We start from the raw sequence: 23,287 nt of genomic DNA, 5'->3' as shown, positions 1-23,287 counted from the left end.
TAGCCTTCAAAGATCCCTGACTGCTTCTCACCTTTCCCAGCCACTGCAACTTACGTAACCGTAATGTTTACCGGGGAAACACTGGCGACGAACGCTATGCACGAAGGCAAGCTGACTGTTAGAAATCCTCCCTTTTGCGTGAGCCGATCCGGAGGAGTGCACAGCAGCGCCAAAAAATTTCGTAATTTTCATGTTTCTGTTATTGTTTCGTGCTTTTATTACAGTTAAACCTCGATATAACGAACTTCAACACAACGAAAACCTCAATATAATGAAGTATTTACTTTTCATAGCCTCTTGTCCATAGAACACCATGTAATTAGAACCTCAATATAACAAAGTGTGTTTGTATGTGATTTCAATATAACGGAATTTCGCTTCCGCAGCAAAGGAATGCTGAGAATAAACGGAAGCTTCAGCTGACGCAGATGTTCAAATGATTTAATTACAAGTGGCTGCTTGCAAACGCACGTCTCAAATCTCACGTGACATGACAAGAGCGACGGCCCAACTGAAGCTGCATCATGTTTCGTATAAAGTCCAAGTGTGATAAGATCCTATCGCGCCTCGTGCAGTTTATGCTTTAGGTGCGAGTGAAAGTGTGAGAAAGATGGTGGCTTTACGCACGAGTGCCGTCTCCTCGTGGAGAAAAGGGAAAGAGGGGGAAGGAAGCGAGCTCGTGGTAACGTGATCAAGCGCACACGAGGTGCGGAGTGGAGGAGGGGGGTCATGTTACGAGTGGCCCAATTTCTGGTGTGCGTCTCAGCCATTGCTATGCATGGCTGTAAGCGCAACTGAGCGCCTACGCAGCTGCGCACCCTGCTTTAGAGGTAATCTGCTGTGTGTGCAAAAAAGTGGGTGTGCTGAGACGGCGCGACATCATGTAAGCTGTCTTCCTCCACATTTAGTATTGAAGGTTGCATAATCTCTAGTTTTGGTGACCCGTTGGAGCGAGAGGCAAATAAAGCATTCGCTCCCCGCTACCGGCACTTTTCATGATAGCGTCATCCCAGTGCGGGCGATGCTATCAGTCGTGGGGGCAAAGTGCATGCGAAAGCATGGTTGGCTTCGCTTAATTCGTACTGCCTATGTGAAGATATGGTCGACGTGGCATGAAATTGTATCATTCGTCGTCGACTCCCAAGTTCGTCCAAAGGAATTGTTTTCTCATTCAAATTTGATAATTAAGAAAATCCTGCAGCCTCTTTTCGTGTAAGAAAAATCGATCGGTGACAGTACTTATTTGCATAAAAATCGAATTTTAATACAACAAAGTTTCGATATCACGAAGCAAATTTCTGATTTTACCTACTGCCTTATATTGAGGTTTAACTGCGTTTAAGTCTGAGAAGATTTAACATTAAAGGCACGCACTATTAGTGTTATGTTTCATGACACTTGTTTGTGGGCTGTCATTCTTAAAATTCTGAGGAATAACTTTGTCAAGCATGTAAGACAGGGTATTAGCAACTTTAGTGATAGAATGGTGTCTGCTGTGTACAAGCTGTCATCTGCTTTATGAGCTAGGATGCGTGTCCCCTGGAAATGGAATAAGTCATCGTATTATGGCGACAACACGCTCGTTTTCTACCTTGACACAACATACATGACCTACCACCGGAATGAGCGCACATTCTAGGTTGCACTATCGCTATCTTGCGAAACGCACTTGATTCAGCTCGGCTCGGCTGGCTGAGAAGTGGCCGAATATCACCAATAGTGTTGCGCACGGCACAGGTATCCGCTTGTGCGACACAAGCGCCGGTGCTGCCATCTCTTGCTCATTTCGCTGCTTACTCGCACCGCGTGAGGATACGCGAGGAAACTTAAAGGTGCCACCTTGTGTGCATTTCTTCTTTATAAATTAAAAAGCTGCCATTATCGTAACTTTTGTTGATGCATCATGTCATAACTTCTGTTGATGAATCTTGATTACAACACAAACGCAGCAGTGAAAAGTGCAAAAATTCGCAAAAGGTTTATGATGTTCGACCAATATTATTTCAAATAAATTATTATTATTTTTAAATATGGCCCGAAACCCAAATACCAACACCATTTAGCCAAATTGACGGTTAGGGAATGACCCCTCCCATGACGCTAATCATGGCATATTCCTTCAGTCAATCAGCAAGCTGATATGGCAGCTATCTTGGACCGCGACCACATATTTGGGAAATTGCAAATGTATTTAGCAGGCTTCTGCATGCTACCACTCAATTTCTTCTTGAAGTGCTAACGTCACAATGTAGCTGCCAAGGACCAGGAAAAAGTATTAGTCGATAAAATTTGCACCTCCATGTGGCATTTCGTCATCTTGATGAAAATGCAAAATTCCATTTTGCAAAACTTCCGCTTCCCGTCACAAATTTAGAATCACGTGACCTCTTGACAACCAATCAGACACGCGTTGTGACGCAAGAGGCCAACTCATTGAAAATTTCATTCTGACCTCTAGTGCCTGCCTGTTTAATAAGAAGGAACCAACATATTACAGCATTCATATTCATCCATAGACATAGCAATAGGCTCTGCTTCCCTTCTGCCTCATCTGGAATGGAATGTGATGAATAATCCTTTTGGAAGTGACCACTTCCCTATAACTTTAAACTTAATAATGCAGCATGACAACCCTCCCCGTGTTCCCATTTGGAAATTAGCATCGGCTGACTGGGAGCATTTTAAAGAATCTACTCATTTACCACGCGATTTAATAAACACTTTTAGTATAGATGAAGCTGTCGCATATCTTACCGCTTTTATTATTGATGCTGCTGAAAAGTTTATCCCACAAATAAATGGTGGTCCACTTAAAAGACATGTTTTCTGGTCGAATGAAAACTGTAGAGATGCACGAAAGAGGCAGAATAAGGCATGGGGAATATTGCGTAGGTCACCGAATGCAGGAAATCTAATTGAATTTAAACACATAAAATCGCAGGGAAGGCGGATACAACGTCAGTCAAAGAGAGAAAACTGGGTGAGGTTCCTTTCAGGTATAAGTTCTTGCACACAGGAGGCGAAAGTTTGGAATGGCGTAAGGGGGCTAAAAGGGCAGCAAATAAATCCGTTGCCTCTGGTGAATGATCAAGTGAATACCTTAGAAGAGCAGGCAGACACCCTAGGGGAGTACTTTGAGCATGTGTCGAGCTCAATCCACTAATCCCAATCCTTCCGTAAACATAAAGAAATACTAGAAGAATGTAAGCCAATCATATGTAAATGCAGACAGAATGAACCATATAACCGGCCTTTCAGTATTGACGAGTTGAGAGCTGCCTTGAACATATGCAAAAGTTCTGCACCGGGACCTGACAGAGTCATATATGACATGATCAGAAACTTACATACTGACACAAGTTACACTACTTGCACTGTTTAACTCTATTTGGGCTGCGGGATACCTCCCATCCACATGGAAAGAAGCGATTGTGGTTCCTGTTCTGAAGCAAGGAAAATACCCTTCCTTAGCGGCAAGTTATCATCCGATAGCTCTTACAACTTGTCTGTGTAAGCTTTTTGAAAAAATGATTAATCGCAGACTCATAGATTTCCTGGAACTCAACAATATGCTCGATCCTTATCAGTGTGGCTTCAGAGAAGGGCGGTCGACAACTGATTATCTTGCGCGCATTGAAGAATATATCCGCAATGCATTTGTACACAAACAATTTTTCCTATCGATATTCCTCGATATGGACAAGGTGTATGACACAACATGGCGCTGCGGGATCTTGCGAGACTTGTCGAGAACGGCCATCTGTGGAAATATGCTGAAAATAATTGAAAGCTATTTGTCGAATCGTATCTTCCGCATGAAAACCGGCAAAGTATTATCGCGACCTTTTATACAAGAAACTGGTGTACCCCAGGGAGGTGTACTCAATTGCACATTCTTTATTGTTGAGATAAACACGCTTCGTGCTTCTCTACCACCGGCCATCTTTTATTCCGCATACATAGACGATATACAAATAGGTTTCAAATCGTGCAACCTTACAATGTGTGAGAGAGACAGGTACAGCAGGGCTTAAACAAGGTGTCCAAGTGGGCAGACCAAAAATGGATTTAAAATCAACCCCCAAAAAAGCTCTTGTGTTCTCTTTACAAGAAAGAGAGGCCTGGTGCCTGATCCTTTCCTAGAACTGGGCGCCCAACAAATTGCTTTCAACAAATAGCACAAATTTCTAGGTGTTATACTTGACTCCAGGCTTACTTTCATTTCACACATAAGGTGTCTTCAAGCAAAATGTCTAAAAACAATGAATTTACTTAAAATCCTATCCCACACAACATGGGGTAGGGACAGGAAGTGTTTACTGAATCTTTATGGGAGCCTAGTTCGATCACGATTAGATTATGGTGCCGTAGTATATCACTCTGCCGCACAGAGCGCGCTAAAGATGTTAGGCCCCATTCATCATATGGGTATCCGCCTGGCCACTGGCACATTTAGAACAAGCCCTGTCGAAAGTCTATATGTAGAGTCAGATGAGTGGTCACTCCATTTTCAGAGAACATACAGCAGCTTCACCTATTTTCTCAAAGTGCGTTCTAATAAAGAACATCCGTGTTTCACAACCGTTAACAACTTGACGTGGAAAACACTTTTTCGTAATAAACCCTCTATGTGACTTCCTTTATCACTGCGTGCAAAAGAACTTAGCGAAGAAATAGATCCCCAACCCCTTGAGCGATGGGAGACCTTGTTATCCAGCCCCACCCTACCGATTCAGCTCGCACTGACAGACAGGGGCCAGGAGCTGCTGGGAACATATGGGCCCCGTAACTAGGGGACCACCCCGTTTGGTGCCTGCGTGCACCACCGATTCATTTCGGGCCCAGTAAACATTGATTCATCATCATCCCAGTTCTCGAACACCACCTAATGCCACCAGCTAAGCTATTGCCGCCCTCGGAGTGGCAGGTGATAGACTGTGATGTATCCTTTGTAGAGATCACAAAGTATGCACCTGACCTCGAAATCGCTATGCATTTCCGTGAACTTCAATCGAAGTGCTCCTGCTCCGAATTCTACACAGACGTGTCAAAATCACATGCTGGTGTATCTTATGCTGCTGTTGGTCCCTCTTCTTCTAAATCTGACATATTGAACCCGCTACCAAGTATCTTCGCTGCAGAAGCCTGTGCAGTACTATCTGCACTTAAACACATTGTTACGGGGTTAAAAACAGTCAGACGTATATTTACAGGATATTTGCAATAATCGTAGCGACTGACAAGATGGTAGACTGCGTGCGAAGTCCAGAGCGTCGTCTTCTTCCGACCAAGCTGACAACATCTTCTTCGTCAGCGTGTCACATGACCCCTGGCGGCGGAAGCACTGGCTCGGTCCTGGCTAGGAGGCGGGCGAGTGATACAACTTAAGACGTGCGACATGGACCACGTCGGAGCTATGCTGAGCCTTGGTTGGGTCAAGAGGGGCGATTTCGTACGTGACATCAGTTACCCTACGCAAGACACGGTAAGGGCCAGAGTAACGTAAAAGTAACTTCTCCTAGAGGCCAACGCGGTGCGACGGCGACCAAAGGAGAACCAGGGTGCCCAGTGCGTAATGGACGTCACGATGGCGGGCATCATATAAGCGCCGCTGATTGTCCTGTGACTCCACAAGTCGACGTCGGGCAATATGGCATGCTTCTTGAGCTTTGAGTATGGCTTAACAAGCATACTCGGACGTGGAATTCAGGCTAGCAGGCAGAATGGTGTCGAAAGGTAGCGTAAGGTCACATATAGGTAGATATAGGTAGCGTAAGGTAGGAAAGGCCAAACACGAAGAAGAATTGAGAGAAGCCGGCAGTATTATGGCGAAAGTAAGAAACGGCAGCGCAACATCCCAGTCGCGATGGTCAGCGGAGACACGCATGGACAGCATGTCAGTAAGGGTGCGGTTAAGGCACTCTGTTAGACCGCTCGTTTGTGGATGGTAAGCAGTAGCAAGTTTGTGTTTAGTTGTGCACGAGTGCAGAATGTCGTTGACAACTTTAAAAAAAAAGTAACGGCCGCGGTCGGTGAGGAGCTGTCGAGGGGCGCCGTAGTGAAGGATGACATTCTCTAGGAAGAAGTCGGCGACGTCGGTTGCACAGCTTGTTGGAAGAGCTCGTGTGATTGCATATCGGGTGGCGTAGTCTGTTGCTACAGCAATCCACTTGTTTCCCGAATCAGACGTAGGAAAAGGGCCTACAAGATCAACACCTACATGGAAGAATGGTTCTGATGGTACGTCAAGCGGTTGAAGGCGACCAGCAGAGAGTGTGGTCGGCTTTTTGCGTCGTTGACAAAGGTCACATGCAGCGACGTAACGGCAGACATCACGGTATAGACCAGGCCAATAAAAGCGCCAACGAACGTGGTCATAGGCCCGTGACACGCCAAGGTGACCGGCAGTCGGGACATCATGAAGCTGAGCGAGAACAGTCTGACGCAGATGCTCAGGCACAACAAAGAGTCGGGCAGGGCCGTCTGGGCGCATGTTAGAGCGGTACAATATACCATCTTGGAGTTCAAACATGCAAAGGGAAGGATCGGGCGTCGTTGAAGTGAGCCGTTGAATAAGGTCTTGTAAGGAGGCATCCCGACGTTGTTCAGCTCCAATATCGCGAAAAGCAGCCAGAGAGAGAACGGTGACAGGTATGCCGGCTGCAGAAATGTCAGGAGGGTCGACAGGATGGCGTGACAAGCAGTCCGCATCTTGATGTAACCGGCCGGTCTTGTATACAGCTGAGTAGTTGTATTCTTGAAGGCGCAGAGCCCAGCGGCCAAGGCGCCCTGAAGGATCTTTGAGGGACGAAAGCCAACACAGAGCGTGGTGATCAGTGATGACTGTGAATTGGCTGCCATACAAATAGGGCGGAATTTACCCACTGCTTAAACGAGAGCCAGACACTCGCGTTCGGTGATGGAAAAATTGCGCTCAGCAGAGGAGAGAAGGCGGCTGGCGTAAGCAATAACACGTTCTTGCCCTTGTTGTTTCTGTGCCAAGATAGCGCCAATACCGTGGCCACTGCCATCAGTACGGACTTCTGTTGGAGCTGACGCATCAAAGTGAGCGAGAATGGGCGGGGACGTAAGCAGCCCAATCAGCTCGGTGAAAGCACCAGCTTGCTCAGGGCCCCAAATGAATGCGGCGTCTTTCTTGAGGAGCTGAGTGAGAGGGCGCGCAACGTTCGCGAAATTTCGGACAAACCGACAGAAGTAGGAGCAAAGGCCCAAGAAGCTGCGAACATCCTTGGCACATGTTGGCACGGGAAAGTCTTTCACTGCCCGTATTTTATTGGGATCAGGGCGTACACAAGAAGAATCGACGAGATGCCCGAGCACAGAGATTTCCCGACGACCGAAGTGGCACTTGGACGAATTTAATTGTAGCTCCACCTGACGGAAAACAGATAGGATCGTCGATAGGCGTTTGAAGTGTGTCGCAAAAGTCGGAGAAAAAACAATCACATTGTCCAGGTAACATAGGCAAATGGGCCACTTGAAACCATGTAGGAGGGCGTCCATCATTCGTTCAAATGTGGCCGGGGCATTACATAAACCGAAAGGCATCACTTTGAACTGATACAGGCCATCGGGAGTAATAAATGCTGTCTTCTCGCGGTCCATGTCGTCGACGGCAATTTGCCAGTAGCCAAAGCGAAGGTCGATGGACGAAAAATATTGTGCTCTATGCAGGCAGTCAAGGGCATTGTCAATGCGTGGTAGCAGATAGATGTCCCTCTTGGTTACCTTGTTGAGGTGTCAATAATCCACGCAAAATCGCCAACTGTTGTCCTTCTTTTTAACTTGTACAATAGGGGAAGCCCATGGGCTGCAAGAAGGTTCGATGATGTCTCGAGAAAGCATCTTGTCAACTTCATGTTAGATGATTTGTCGCTCAGTAGGTGAGACGCGGTAGGGTCGCTGATGGATCGGGCTCGCATCACCGGTGTTTATTCAATGTTTTACAACAGATGTTTGTCCTAGGGGGCGCTCTCCAAGATCGAATATGTCCCAGTATGAGGCAAGGAGGCAACGTAGTTCATTAGCACGCTGGGGCGGAAGGTCGGGAGCAATCATTTTTGTTAGGGCATTCAAGTTTGAAGGGCCAGGGGGCGAAGCAAGAGTTGGACACGAGGAGCTGTTACAAGTTAAAGCCGAAATGTTGTAGTCTCTGGCCGGCGTTATTTGCGCCAGGGATATTCCGCGCGGGAGTACTTGTGTACAAAGTCCAAAGTGTACAAATGGAAGGCAGGACACGTCCAAAATGGTAATGACGGTGTGAGGAAAAGTGACGTTATGCGAGAGCAGGACATCCGGATTAGGAGATATGATGTAGTCACCGTCTGGTATAGGTGGAACTGGGGAGACACCTATGTAGGTAATGGCACGGTGCGGGAGGCGAATATGCTCTGTGGAACATAGCCATATCGGAGCACTATCGGGAGGGTCAATAGGAGCAGGTAGAGCGAGTTGCACAACACCAGCAGAACAGTCTATCAAAGCAGAGTGTGTACACAGAAAGTCAAGGCCCAGAATGAAGTCGTGAGGGCAGTGCTCTAGAACATAAAATGAAACAGAAGTATGATGTCCGGCGACACTCACACGAGCCAATCACATGCCAAAAACGACTGGTGTTCCACTGTCAGCGACTTGGACCACAGGCGACGGGGCAGGAGTGAGGACTTTCTTGAGACGATTCCGAAGCTGAGCATTCATCACAGATATGTGCGCGCCAGTGTCAATCAGAGCCATAACAGGTACACCATCCATGTTCACTTTAATGAGGTTCCGATGTGTGGGCAAGGTCAGAAGAGGATTTTTGCGTCGCGTCGGTTTGGCAGCATCACCTCCAGGTGCTGTACCCGTTAGTTTTCCCGAAGGGTGCGCCGGAAGGAGCTAGGGGACAGTGATCGGCGAGATGGGGGCGATCAGGAGAAGCGGCGACATGGCGAAGGAGAGCGGCTAGAGCGGGTAGGCAGAGAAGTGTCGCCAGAATGTACTGGCTGTATTTGCGGGGGGAACCGAGGAGCAGCATAAGGGCCGTGGGATGGGTGGTAGGGCCAGGGGGTCGAAATCCACGAAGACTGGCAGTGACGTGAAATATGGCCGATACGGCCACAAGTGCAGCATATAGGCTTGTCGTCTGGAGTGCGCTATTCGGCCGGATTGCGATACTGCGTTGGGGCATTCAGGCTGCGGATGCGTATGACAGTGCTGGGCGGAGTGTAGTCAGGTCGATTAACTGAGCAAACGTTGGTCAAGCCAATGTTGGCCAATTCCTGGCGCACGACGGACTGTATCAGTGAGTCAGTCGCCTGGCATTGTCGGGGCCATGGGTTGGGGTTGTGACAGGATATGCGGCTTCTATTTCACATCGGATGATATGTAGGACGTCATCAGAGCGATCGGGCGTGGGCGGACTGCGGAGGTCTTTACAGGTGGACGTAGCAGCCGTGTTGGAAAGGCGGGGGAATGGCTGGGCAATGTGGCGACTTTTGGCTTCTTCAAACCGCCGGCATTTGGTAATAATGGCTTTTACCCGCGAGGTAAAATATCAAATTAGCGAGCATGATGGTCTGATCCCAGTGGTTGCTCAAACTCACCCGCTCATATAGTTGAAGGCAGTCTTCAACATCAGCGTCGTCGGCGCCAGAAAAGCTTCCTGGGTCGCGGGGTTGTGCTAGAATGACGGTGGCCGTGGGTGCCGACGGGCCCGAAGCATCCTCGCCTTGTGCTGGCATTGTAGATGCAGCCAAGGAGCACCCACTGCGTAAATCCGTCTTGATAACAATCCCGCAGCCTCCACCAAAATGTTATGGGGTTAAAAACAGTCAGACGTATATTTACAAGATATTTACAAGAATTGTAGCGGCTGACAAGATGGTAGACAGCGCACGAAGTCCAGAGCTTCGTCTTCTTCCGACCAAGCTGACATCTTCTTTGTCAGCGTGTCACAATATAAAGAAACTAAAACTTGACAGAGCAATCATACTCACAGACTTGTTAAGCCTTGTAAAAGCACTCATTTCTTTACAAAAGCATACAAATCCTGTCTTCGATGAACTCTACTCTCTCTTATGCAAAATTTATCTATCACATAAACATGTAGGAATATGCTGGGTACCTGGCCATAGAGGCATCGAGGGTAATATACTAGCTGATAATATGGCCACATCACTCACATCACTAACCACTATTCCTACGGCTGCGGTCCCTATCAGAGATCTTAAGCCTTTCTTACGAAAGAAACTGCGAAAACACTGGCAATGCATGTGAAATGCAGAAATAAATAATAAATTGCACATTATAAAGCCATAGTTAGGTTTTTGGCCCTCCCCAACAAAACACAGCGAACAGATGTCCTATAGGGCACACATTTGGTACCCACAATTATCTGCTAACTGGAAATGAACCTTCAACCTGTGGTCGATGTGGTGAGAGGCTGACCATCCTCCACATCCTCTTGGAGTGTTGTAAAGCCGAATCTGAGAGAAAGAAACCTTTTCCTCTTGCATATCATTATTGCATCCCTCTCCACCCAGCTATGTTTCTTGGTAAAGAACCGGTTTTTAACACCAAAGCAGTGCTCAGTTATTTAAATGATGTTGTCCTACATGTTATCAGCCCATTAAATTTGTAGCGCATCCTCTTTCCAGAGGATGCCGCTGTGATAGTTGATTTGTATAGCGCATGCCTCCAGGCCCTTGTGTCTCAAGGGCTCTAACGAGGTAGTGCTGCTCTAGTGAATTTCAGCGTCTTACATATTTTTTATATTGTATCACTATTTGCAATGCACCTTAATGCTCATACACATCATTTGTCATTGCCATAATCTTATCACACATACATTTTGCACACTTTACAGTGACTATTTTTTAGGCCCCTTTACAGCCATGTGTTTTTAGGCCCCTTTACAGCCATCAACTTCATAGAATCCATCATTCCAATGCGAAATCACTAACACCTGCGTGGTGCTCTTTGGCCATACCTGGCCCTTGCGCCAATAAAAAAACCACACATTCATTCATTCAACACGATCAGAAGCCAGATGGAGGGAGGTGGTGGGGAGAACTGGCCTCCCCACCATGTAGTTTTCTCGGAACAGCTTCGCCATCCATCATTTTGATTTTTTTTTTTTCATGCAACCCGGTTATAACAATTGTTGCTTATAACAATGGAATTTTCGTGGCACTTGAATATTGTTATAAGTGGGTTTGACTGTATAGCTAATGATGAGGCATGGGAACATTGTAGTAAGCGGTTTCTTTTACCACAAAAAAATTCACACTGCTGTAGCTGCTCATTCTTAGTATTGTTGAACCAGTAAAACTGTAAATGAATTCAACTGTACTTTAGGTCTAGTTAAAATGTTTGAATGTTTGTTCCCTCTGCTCTTTTTTTTTCACAGCCTGGTTATAACAATTATCGATTATATAACAACTATCAGTTATAACGAGGCAGTTTTCTTGGCCCTTCAGTATTGTTATAAGTGGGTTTGTCTTTACTGAAAAAAAGTAACCGATTACACATACAATTTCTTATTTCTAAAATGTAATTGATTACACTTACCAATTACTGCCCCATGAAAGCAATTGATGAATTGCCAAACAATAATTACTTTATTACTTTCCTCTCTACTTGTGTTAAAATTGTACAAATATAGTAAACAGAATGAGTTGGCCTAGCTCTTTCATTACAGCATCTGCAGCCCTTCATACATTTATTTCAATAAGAATTGCTCTTCAAAATTTTTTTGGTAATCTTCCCGCATTATCTTGAGAAGACATAAGCAGCGACACTGAAAACTCACTCTATGTGTGCGTTGTAAGATAGGAACACCTTGCTTATAATAGAGATAGTGGTTACTCTATGCTTTAATGCTCAGATCTGGGTTTTCTATGAAGTGGAGTGCTTCATTGTTTCTGAGGCTAAAGGAAGGCGCTCTCAATAGGGCCAGACGGCCAGTGAAAAACTGAAAATCATCCATAGGGGATTTCGTGACATCACTGTTCAAAGTGGCAATCGCTATTGAGCCATAGAAGCGCCATTTCAATTTTTGGGTCATCATCTAGTGGACCTCCTCCCAGCACCCTTCACTCGTTAGCCATTTAGACTTAAATGACTGATAGCGAGACACCAGCAAGCATTCACATTCCTTGAAAATGTGGCCAAATTTGTAATGTAATCTAATATAAAGGTGTGTATTATTCAGCCCTAAAAATATTGTTTGTGTGTTACAATCGCAAAAGTACCAGTATATGAATTGCGTATCTATCAAGCAGATAGAAACAAATACGTTTAATGGACATAGATTGCATTAGTGAAGAAGAATTGAGCAGCAGCTCTGACCGCCTATGAGGGCCACCGAAAAGTGCTTTCAGGAGAAAGAGGGGTGTGCAAATCTGCAAGCCTGCCATGTTCAGGTGAATGAGGCACTGCTGCAGAACACTGATCACTGGAAGGAGGTAACTCATGTATAGGTTTTCATCCCGTTGGACACTGGTTCTCGCCAAAGTGCTCAAAGCTGTGCTGTGTTGCCTGTTGTACTTTGTTTCATCAGAAATGTAACTGGTTACATGTGATTGGTTACTGAAAAAAAAAGTAATTGAATTAAGCGAGCATTACTGAGTAAACAAAACAAATGTTCAGTTACTAAACTACTAAAAGTTATGATTACAAGTAATTATTACAGGTAATCCATTACATACAAGTCTGTTAAGTTCGTAGTTCGCACTTTTGGCAGTGTTTGATTTATCACTGACCCTGTGATGTGCCACTGTCATGGATTGTAAAAAAAACAAGCCCTAAAAATCTTGGTTTTAGGTAGTAGTTTGCAGTCAAGTGTAATGATAAATCTGACTTTTGGGACCAGTGGGGTAAGCCCCACTGCATACAAAGCATACAAAGCCTAAAGATTTAACAGTACAAATACTAGTAGAGTCTGCCAGACCTTTGTTTGGGTAGCTGTCGACAGCAAAATTGCATTTGTACTGATGAACTTGAAAACATCAGTAATACAATCAGATATCTTGTGTGAAGAAGGGTGAGATGTTGAACTCGTTCATGATTCCTTGGATGGCATTATAAGTGATGGTGTTTAATTAACTCGTATGCTGATGTTACTGTTTGTGTTTTGATGTGCTCCATGGGTGGATACTTGCAGGTCAGCACTCCGGGGATGTGTTCACTGTGGGGGAAGTGGACTTCGAAACTGCCAGCGAGCACCAGCTGCAGGTGCGATTGGATGATGCTGGCACCACCACACTTATCCATGTCCAGGTATGTCATTTACTAAATCAATGCCTGTCTAGATTGCTGCTATGAAACTGCAAGAACTGGACCTGCAAGTGGGTGCTGCCAATCCTCCGTGGAGGCATCTTCTCCATTTTCAGTGTCCTCTCAACACGGTAACAAGGCATGACACAAACCAGGGACAATACTGTGGTCCTTCTGCTTGCCTAGAGTGGTCTGAAGAGCACTCTATCATTGGTACAGCCGAACCCTGTTATTACAGTCGCACGGGACACCAAATTACCTTCACTATAATGAATAATAAGTACTCTCGCAGGTACGGTTATACCTAAATATAGCAAACTTCAATATAATGAAGTATTTAACCTTTTATAACTTCTCCATAAAACACGATGTTTTAGAACCTCAATATGATGAAGTGTTTTATACACGATCTCAATATAATGAAATTTTACTGCTGCTGTGAAGGAATACCAAGACTATAAATGAAAACTTCCACGGACACACATGGTCAAATGGTTGAATTACAAGTGCATGCTTGTGAACACACCTCTCATATCGCGTGACCAAGACCAACTGTCGAAGCAGAGCAGCATCTTACGTTCCCTATAAAGTCCAAGTGTGATAAGCTCCTATCGTACCCAGCTCGCTGTAGTCTTTGGGTGCAAGGGAAAATGTGTGAGGTTGCGCCGAGAAGGTTCGTGGCTTGATGAATGTCGTCTTCATGTGAATAAGGGAATAAAGGGGATAGGGGAGCGAGCTCCCCGTAATACGATCAAGCGCACGAGAGGGGAGGGGGTCGAAACGGGGGACAGGTTTGCGCATGGCTGTCTGTGCAACTGAGCGCATACCAAGAGCCATCTGGCTGAGCATGGCTTGGTTTCTCAAAAGTCATCATCCATGCTGTGGGGTTCCTAGGGTCTCGCAGGAATACCTCCCACCATGGGTTCGAGCTTAGCAAGCCACAGGGCCGCGTCAGCCATTGCCTTACGTGCCATTGCACACATGTGCTCAGGTGTGAAAGGGGCTACCGAGCGCTACGCATGCAGGAAAACACGGTATTGCCCTGAGCTGGAAGAAACCCTTCATTGCCTGCGGCGCCAAAATGCCTGTTCCCGGGGTTCGCGGGAACCAAAAGCAAAAATGCAAACAGGGGCACCTATAGCACATTGGTGCGAGAGTAGAGGCTCCCGCAACGTGACGCGGGGAAAAGTCCCACGGCTATAAGCTTGCTTTCGCGATAACCAATGGGCCAACTCACGAGAGCTCGGGTAACGTGTACATGTTGGAGTGCACACAGAAAGTGGCTATCATGTCAACAGTAAAACACAGCATGAGCATGTCTAGTGCGTTGATAACCCTCCGCGTGTCACTCCAGCGCATCACGTTCAGGTGTACGCCAGGTATACGTTTTGGTGAAAACTTGACTTGGAACGGTGTGTTTGGCAAAATATGTCTCCCATATGTAGTTGACACCCTAAAAGAAAAGTGTAAACAGGTTTTGTCACTTACAAAACACGGCACACCGTATAACAACATTAACATCCGAAACTGTTTACTTTGCCACGCTAGTTGAAGGACCGGGCTCCATAGACGAATCATCACTGTCGGCGTCTAAATTAGCTGATCCAATGTCATCTAAGGACTCCTCACTACTGCTCACATCGCGAATATCAGCATTTTCAGACTTCTTCAGCGGTGCGTGACACATTTTTGGCGCCATGTTGCAAAAACTTGACGCTATCTTCTCCGCTGCTTCTTTCTTCTTTTCTTCTTCTTTTTTTTGTGGGAACGCTTGCGCTGGAATGCAAAAAAAAACAAGAACAAAGAAAATGTGTAATAGTTCTATTACTGGCTAGATGGCGTTAGGTGTCGGTAAGTGCGGAGTTTTATTTTTGGCAGGACATTCAAAACCATCGATCCGTAATGAACGATGCTCTGTGGCATGGTAAGGAAAGAATTAATTGGGTCCCTTGAATCTTGGGTCCGTTGAAGTTCACTCAAGTTCACTGTAAATGGGTTCGACTCTGTTTAATGTGGTTTGTATTCTCTAACATGCAGATTCAAGTGGAGGACTTGAACGACTGTGCACCCACCTTTCCGGAGGACCCTGTGCACTTTTCTGTTGCTGAAGACATCCCCCAAGGAACCGTTGTGTGGACATTTGCTGCTCAAGACTTAGACAGTGGCAATAATGGCAAGGTCTGTGCTGCATTTTATTAATCCGCTTTACACATAGCAGCTGCCCTGTCGTATTGGCAAGGGCAAATCTGTCAACACACACTCTAAACAGGAAGCTCCATCGCATAAGGTATTTATTAACAGCATAGACAGTTTATAGCGTAAGTCGCTGGAGTTGCAAATATCCGCCTTATAAGTGGTACTGCACTATAACCAAAAGAAAATTTGGCAAAGGCTGCATACGTGCAAGACATGTAGACCAAGCAGTGGCGCATACCTGAGAATCGAAGCATGTGACCAGGCTGTTTGCACCCGTTTAATTTACTAACATTAACTAGTTAACGTTCAAGGACCCGCAGTCCTCTCATGAAGCAAACAAACGCAGAAAAAAAAATGACGTAGAGGAAAGTAATTTGCCAACTAAATTTTCAGGCCTGCTCTATAATTTCAATTTCCCCGTGGCACTACAGCATGGACCGCTTATAACGTAGGTCGCGGGAGTCGGGAAAATCCGCATTATAAGCGGTACTGCACTATATCAAATGCACCATTTTTAGACTCTTATTCACATGCAAATATGGTCAACCCACCTTTTATTATGTATTTTACAACTTAACGCGCAGTAAAGCACCAGAATTGGACACTAAACAAAATGTTTTATTTTTCTTCATCAATGAAAAAATGCCGTTATTTTCGTCTGGCGCCGAGCCTTCACCGCATTATGCACCATCTCATCTTCAATAGCTATCAGACGCTGGGAAGCTTTCTCGCTCAAGCCCTTCTGCGCGCAGTACACCCTGAGCTTGCTTATGTAATCCAGTGCATCTCTGTGCGAAAGTTCCAGTGTGCTGTCTCCTTCGTCGTCGTCATCGTCCGATACACTGTCATCGCGATCACGCACTGCTGCTACAATTGCTTCGTCTGAGTCTGCTTCTTCGTAGACAAAGTCATCGCAATCCTCGTTCACGAAGCCTTCGAATGTGTCGTCCTGTCCAACAATGTTCTTTTTCACCAGATCCGACCACACATCATCCGCGTTGAGGACTTCGTCGACATCGTCGCCGCGGTGGCTATCGTCGCTCTTCACATCAGGATCGCTGACCACGGCGTTGCGCACAAACCCTGCCTTTGCGAAACACTTGGCGATGGTTGATGCTTTTATCTGCCACCAAGATGCCATGATCATGTCGATAGCACTCCGCAGGTTTACCTTCATTGCTTCGTCTTGCTGAAGGTTAATAGCACTCTTTCGCAGATGCGTCTTTTATAATGCGCTTTCACTGCAGCGATTACGCCTTGGTCCATCGGCTGGCTCTTGGCTGTAGTATTTGCGGGCAAGAACTTGAGGCTCATTGCACTGAGCTTTAAACTTACATGATGGGCACTGCAGTTATCAAGAACTAGGGCAACTTGTGGCTTTTCTGACACCATGTCCTCGTCAAATTTTTTAAGCCAAGTTGCAAATAGCTCCCGAGTCATCCATGACTTTCTGTTGGCCTTATATGTAATCGGCAGGCACCCTCTTTTTTTGAAACAACGCGGCTGTGCCAACCTTCCGACCACAAATAAGCGCCTCTTGTCGCTGCCATCCATATTGGCGCAGAAGAGAACGGCAAACCGCTCCTTCGAAGCCTTTCTACCGGAGCAGCGTTCGTGGGACAGTGCGAGTGTGCGGTTTGGGAGCAAATTGTAAAACACGCCAGCCTCATCCGCATTGTAAATGTCCCGCTCCGCGTACTTCGCCAGCATGGTCTCCATGTTTATACTGAGCCAGGCCTGAACAGTAGAATCAACTTGTGCGCTCTCCCCGGAGATAACACGGCAGCTTATTCCGTGCCGGTCCTTAAATCGCACAATCCACCCATTTAATGGGTTGAAACTATCGTGGCCCAACAAGTTCGCAAATGACCTGGCCTTTGCTTGTAGAATCGGACCACTCACGGGCACATTCTGGGCTCGCACCTCGCAGAACCACTTGAATAAAGTGGCGTCGACATCTTCATACTTTGATGAACATATCCGCTTCCTTTCTAGTGATCCACAATTTTCTTGCAGTTGCTGTTGCACCTTGTCCCTGTTCTTCCAAATTGCCAACACTGTTGTGTCGGCGATGCCGTACTTCTGCGCGACGGAAACCTTCTTTAGGCCACTTTCGACGTCTTTTATAATACTTTGCTTCGTCTCCAGGGATAAAGCTTGCCGTTTTCTTGAGTTGGAAGGATCAGGCGCCATGGCAACTTAGCCCAGCGCGACACAAACGCAAGAGAAGGAAACACGTTTTCCGGTAGCTAGGCTTACGACGCTGGCAGCGCACTTCGGTATCACAAGACGACGACTTGCGCGCACTCACACAGGAGAAAAGGAGTGGCGCATGTGTAAAGCCAGCCTGTCAACCAGCCACCCCCAGCAAATGGACTTCCCCAACGTTTCCCCTTCTCTCCCACTGAGTGGGACCCACCCGGTTACAACTGCGGCGCGGGTGCTCGGTCTGGCTCGGCCCCGCCCTCGCGGCGGTGCACAAAGAAAAGCAAAAGATAAGGCGGCTACTTGCGCTTCTTTCTTCGCACGCTGTACAGTCTCTCTCTCCTCTATTTTTCTCCCCTCTTGCGATGGGTTTCGTGGCTTTCTTCTCCCTTTTTGTAGAGGGTGCGGGCATTGTAGTGCCGGGGGGTGCGCTCCCTTCTCTTCGGAGAAACCGCACTATACCCGGTCTTCCGTCGTGCGCGACTGCGCACTAAGCGGTACGCTGACACATTAAACTCTATGGGAGGCGTACTGGTGGTCACATAAAGCCGCATTATATGCGGTCCCGCACTATAGGCGGTTACGTTATAAATGGTCTATGCTGTACCACCAACTCCACAGAACTATGCACTGTTTCAGTAGCTCCATGCAGCAGAGTCAAGGCTATGCGACCTGCGAGCGCAGATTCTTGTGCAGCAAGCTGTCATGTTACAGCTCAAAACCTGTTGAACGACTAAATGGCCTTGATAAGTGGACTTGTCGGCAGGTGTTTAATTGGAAGTTTCTGTGCAGGCTGCAGCTGCAGTTTATTCTGCGAATTTGCTTCATAGTTTAACCCTTTGAGGGTCGAATTATTTTGAAGAAAACTTTCCCAGGTGGTCAAATTATTTTATTGCGGATCTTGAATGTCCAAGATGTATAAAGTCGGGAATAAATAGTAAAAAAAAATTAGGAACAGTATTTTGGTGTCGGCATCACTCAGAATTGCAAAATGTTCAATAGTATTTCAGAGTGTGGTATCTTTGAAACACGAGTCTCCGCACAGCCGCAGAGAGCGAGAATACCTCATGAGCGGCGGTGATAAACGAGCTAAGAGCAGTGCCAATCAAGATAGAAATCAACTTCCGACGCCCCTGCGATAGCGTGCCGACAAAGATAAAAATCACGTTTCGCGCGCCTCCGTTGCGGCGGAACCGAAACCGCGTTGCCGCTGAGAGCGAGAATACCTCGCGAGCGGCGGTTATAAACAAGCTAAGAGCAGCGCCAATCGAGATAGAAATCAACTTTCACCGCATCTGCAAGAGAGTGCCGACAAAGAGAAAAATGACGTTTCGCGCGCCTCCGTTGCGATCACGCGGCGAAACCGAAACCGCAAAAGGGGTGTTGCCGCAGTCTGCGCGACGACGCGCTGAAGCTAGAAGTCAGTTATGTTTATCTCCCCAAGATGGTAGCACAAATTTCAAACGCTTCTTGTAAGTCCTAGGAGGTGGCAGCACCTCCCAGTGAGCGTGCATTGTCATTATGGCGCGAAATTTCAAACGGAGAGTCGAAACCGTACCTGTACGGCGAAGACCTTGCGGGACAGAAAACCGCCGCCGTACATGTACGGCAAAAACCGTCAAAGGGTTAATAAAGTATGTGTTGAGGCTCTATGATACTGAAAATAGAGTTGTCCACTTCAATTGAAAATGTGCACAGAACAAAAAAAAATTTATGTAGTGCTGCCATACAGACATTAATTTGCATTTAAAAAGTACAAACAGTTAATTGATTTTACAGGGACTAAATTCATACTTGTAGTTGACACAGCCACAACACCGCAGAGGACTTTCTCCTGGGTAGTGCTTCGTCCTTTGTTAAAATTACGTCTGCTGACTTGCTCGCATGGTATCATTCCAAGCTGCATTATTACGTGAAAGGAACAAATAAGTTGGTAATGAACATGCTTGGTACACTGTGAAAAGAGCACAGTAAATATGTGTAATGCGGTAAGTGGCTGCACTTAGGAATGTCGGCGAGCTCGCTGTGTGCAAGTGGATTTTACAAGATAAATCAAGAGATGCCACCACCATCCCGTGTGACACACTGGCTGAATGCTCCTTCCGAATCCTCTGCTTCTGCCGTCTCTGCAACACCTCCTTCTTCTCTGTATCTCTAAATATCTTGAATGCGTATGCTTTTTTTGGTGTTTGAGCGAATATACAACAAATTGCCTACCGCTGCTGTCACAACAGCTGATCTCGCTGCGCAGTTGCAGTTGTAGTAGTAAATCCAGCCACCACCTGCACTGCAGCACTCACCGCTAGCAGACGACAGGTTATAGAAGGGCACTTTAAGATGTTCGCCCCCATGATTGGTCAAAGAATCCTGTAGCATCCACAATGCTACACACAACCACTGAAACAGAGAACAATAAAAGCTCTTAATTCGAACTCTGTTAACTCGAACTTACAGTTAATTCGAACTGACACTCTGGTCCTGGCACAGCCCTGTATATTTAAATGGTGGAAAACTCCAGATAATTCGAATGCGTCGGTATCCACGACGGTTAACTTAAACTGGGAGCCCTTGGTGTACAGCCCCTGGTTTACATGGCCAGCGCAATTTTGCAACTTCAATTGCAACAGTCATAGAAAAGGTTTTCGTGGGCCCAAGAAAGGCCGCTTCCCGGATTTGGAGCGTCATTTTGCGGTCTTCGTTGATGAACAATGCTCCTGGCTTTTTAGTGTGAGCATTGAAATGCTTCAGTGCAAAGCATGTGAACTTGCACGAGACGCGAGTTTGGCACCAAACCAATTCAAGGCATCACGCAGCTGGATACAGAAGTTCTTGCAAAGGGCCAGTTTTTTCCTTCGACGCACTGCCTCGATTTGTCAGAAACTATCCGAGCACTTCGAGTCGAAACTTCTCACGTTTCAGTGGTATGTCATTGATCTCCGCAGCTCTTGGACACATCGGGAATGCGGACCAAACCCCCGTGTACCTTGATATGCCAATGGTTAGGGCAGTGCACAAGTCTGGTGAACATGAAGTTCGGATTAGAAACACTGGAAACGAAAAGAATCGGATAACAGTTATACTCTCATGTTTGGCTGATGGTCGCAAGCTCTCTCCCTTCATAATTTTTCGCCTGAAGACTACCCCGAAAGAAACATTTCCAAACAATGTTGTCATATGCTGCCACGAAAAAGGCTGGATAAACTCGGTACTCGTCATAGATTGGATTTCCAGCATTTGAGACCAAAGGCCAGGTGCATTGCTGCATCGAGAATCAGTATTGGTGTTGGATTCTTTTTGAGGTTACCACACACCCGGCGTGAAAGAAAAGCTGCAGCGTGACCGAACGATTTGGTTGTTATACCGGATGGAATGGCGTCCATTCTTCAGCCCTTGGATGTTTGCTTGAACAAGCCGTTCAAGGATCGCTTGTGGCAGCTGTATTGGGACTGGATTGAATGTGGATCTACCTCAACAACTGCAGGGAGACTTGAAACGCCCGAGTGCATCTACTGTTGCCCAATGGATTTCAGCTGCTTGGTACGGGCTGTCTCATAAAACGGTGTATAGCGCATTTAAGAAATGTTCTATTTCAAATGCCCTCGACAGAAGTGAGGACGATCTGCTGTGGGAAACAACTAGTGACACGGAGGAGTCCAGCTGTGATGACGAGAGCGGCGGCGACATCAGTGGCGAGGATGAAGATTAGGCAGAGTTTGCAGGCACTTCAATAAAGCTGCTCTCGACTTTTCCTGTAGTTTGTTTCCTGCATTACATTCGGGTTCTATAGTTTCGGTTTCTCGCATTACATTCACGTTTTTGTGTCTTTGATCTTGCGTGTTCGCAAAGTCGACCCTCGCGTTACAATCGTGTTCTTCCCCCCCCCCCCCCCCCCCCAGTTTCGCTCTCGCAAAGTCAACCCTCACGTTACTATTGGGGTTGCGTTATATTCGTGTAAATATGGTATTTTTTATTTCAATGACCGCGTGCTCGGCCAGACAGCCGTAGGCACTCATCGGATTCACACCGGTGATGCAAGTCCCATCCATTGCCACCCCTACTGCATGTCTGCTGCAGAGCGCAGCGTCGAAGACGCTGAAAAAGAAGATCATCGAGCCTTCCGCTAGCCCTTGGGCCTCACCGGTCGTCCTGGTCAAGAAAAAAGACAACACCTGTATATTTTGTGTTGATTATCACCGTCTGGACAAGATTACCAAGGAAGACGTGTATCCATTGCCTCGTATTGGTGATGCACTTGACTGTCTACATGGCACGAAATATTTTTCATCGATTGACCTCCGCTCGGGCTACTGGCAGATTGCTGTTCATGAGAAGGATCACGAGAATACAACCTTTATTACTCCCGATGGAATTTTTTTTAAATTCAGAGTCATGCCCTTCGGGCTTTGCAATGCCCCAGCAACGTTCGAGAGAATGATGACACCCTTCTCCGAGGCTTGAAGTGGACCATCTGTCTGTGTTTCTCGATGATGTAATAGTTTTTGCTCCAACCTTTAAAACCCACATTGAGCATCTCGCGACTGTCCTTGCAGTGTTTCGCGCTGCGAAACTTCAGATCAACTTGTCAAAGTGTCACTTCAGGCATTGTGAAATAACCGTTCTCTGGCACCTTGTAAATGCTAATAGAATTCAACCTGACCCGGCCAATGTTTGAGCAGTGCAAGACTCCTCTGTGCCGTGCTCAGTTAAGGACGTTTGCAGCTTTATAGGCTGCTTCAAGGTTGCTACTTGCTGCTAAGTAAAAGTTTTTTTAAAGCTGGCACCAATTTAGTACAAGCACTAATGAGAAAACTTCTAGTAGCATGGTCCACTGTTCTTTTGCCTTGCATTTAAACTGTATTTTATCCTTAATGCAATTTTTTTTTCCTCTAGAGTAACTGTAATTAGTAAATTGCATTGTTGAATTTAGTTTTCTTGTTTCTGACTTGTTTTGTGATACACTTGTCTTCACTAGTTTCTTTATCAATGAAGTTTACATGGGAGAAAAAATTTCCAGCATTTGAATATGGCTCATACTGGGCTTGTATTACTGCACAGTACAATTCAACTTGAATTCATTTCACGCTTTACTTGTGCTACCCCATACCCCTAAGTCAAACATAGTTGACAGTGCTTCATTCGTTTCTTTCTGCCCTTGTGTTAATTTTGCCAATTCAGCATCATATGGTGACCTGCCCACACTTCTGAAGTTAATATATGATGATAGAGCTTTGTTTCACTGCAGTTCCACTTTGAGGATGCAAGGTCATGTCATTAGGCAAGTATGTACTGAATCTGCAACATGTTCGAAACTGCAATGGAAATGTTCTGCAGGAAGAATGCTTCACAGTTAAAGAAAAATTTGCCCTGGTCAAACTGGACACCCCAACTTTTGTGAGGCAGTGTGGGTAGCTTTGTAGTTCTTTTTGCAGTATGGCCCTTTTACATAAAAGTTGCCACTATATGGTTGCATCTCAGCCACATCACAATCTGACTCTATATATAACTCTGACGAAGGCCGTGCCACCTGCATATTCTTCCAACAGAAAACACCCGTACCTATGAGACCTTTCCTTCAAACATTATAATACATATAATTTGGGAAGCTTGT

General features: G+C 46.1%; 1 protein-coding gene across 4 annotated transcripts in view; it reads left to right on the top strand.

Annotated features, from left to right (window-relative positions):
• Positions 1 to 23,287, top strand: part of ds (dachsous cadherin-related 1) — a 169,245-nt gene that overhangs the window by 65,356 nt on the left and 80,602 nt on the right. For all 4 annotated transcript variants that reach the window (XM_070534964.1, XM_070534961.1, XM_070534962.1 and 1 more), the window contains 2 exons: positions 13,166 to 13,281; positions 15,316 to 15,456. In XM_070534964.1, coding sequence (XP_070391065.1) covers positions 13,166 to 13,281; positions 15,316 to 15,456 — 257 coding nt within the window. The remainder of the gene's footprint in view (positions 1 to 13,165; positions 13,282 to 15,315; positions 15,457 to 23,287) is intronic.

Source organism: Dermacentor albipictus, chromosome 3, assembly GCF_038994185.2.
Source record: "Dermacentor albipictus isolate Rhodes 1998 colony chromosome 3, USDA_Dalb.pri_finalv2, whole genome shotgun sequence".
NCBI classification, from domain to species: Eukaryota; Metazoa; Arthropoda; class Arachnida; order Ixodida; family Ixodidae; genus Dermacentor; species Dermacentor albipictus.
This window is presented reverse-complemented; position numbering and strand designations above follow the sequence as displayed.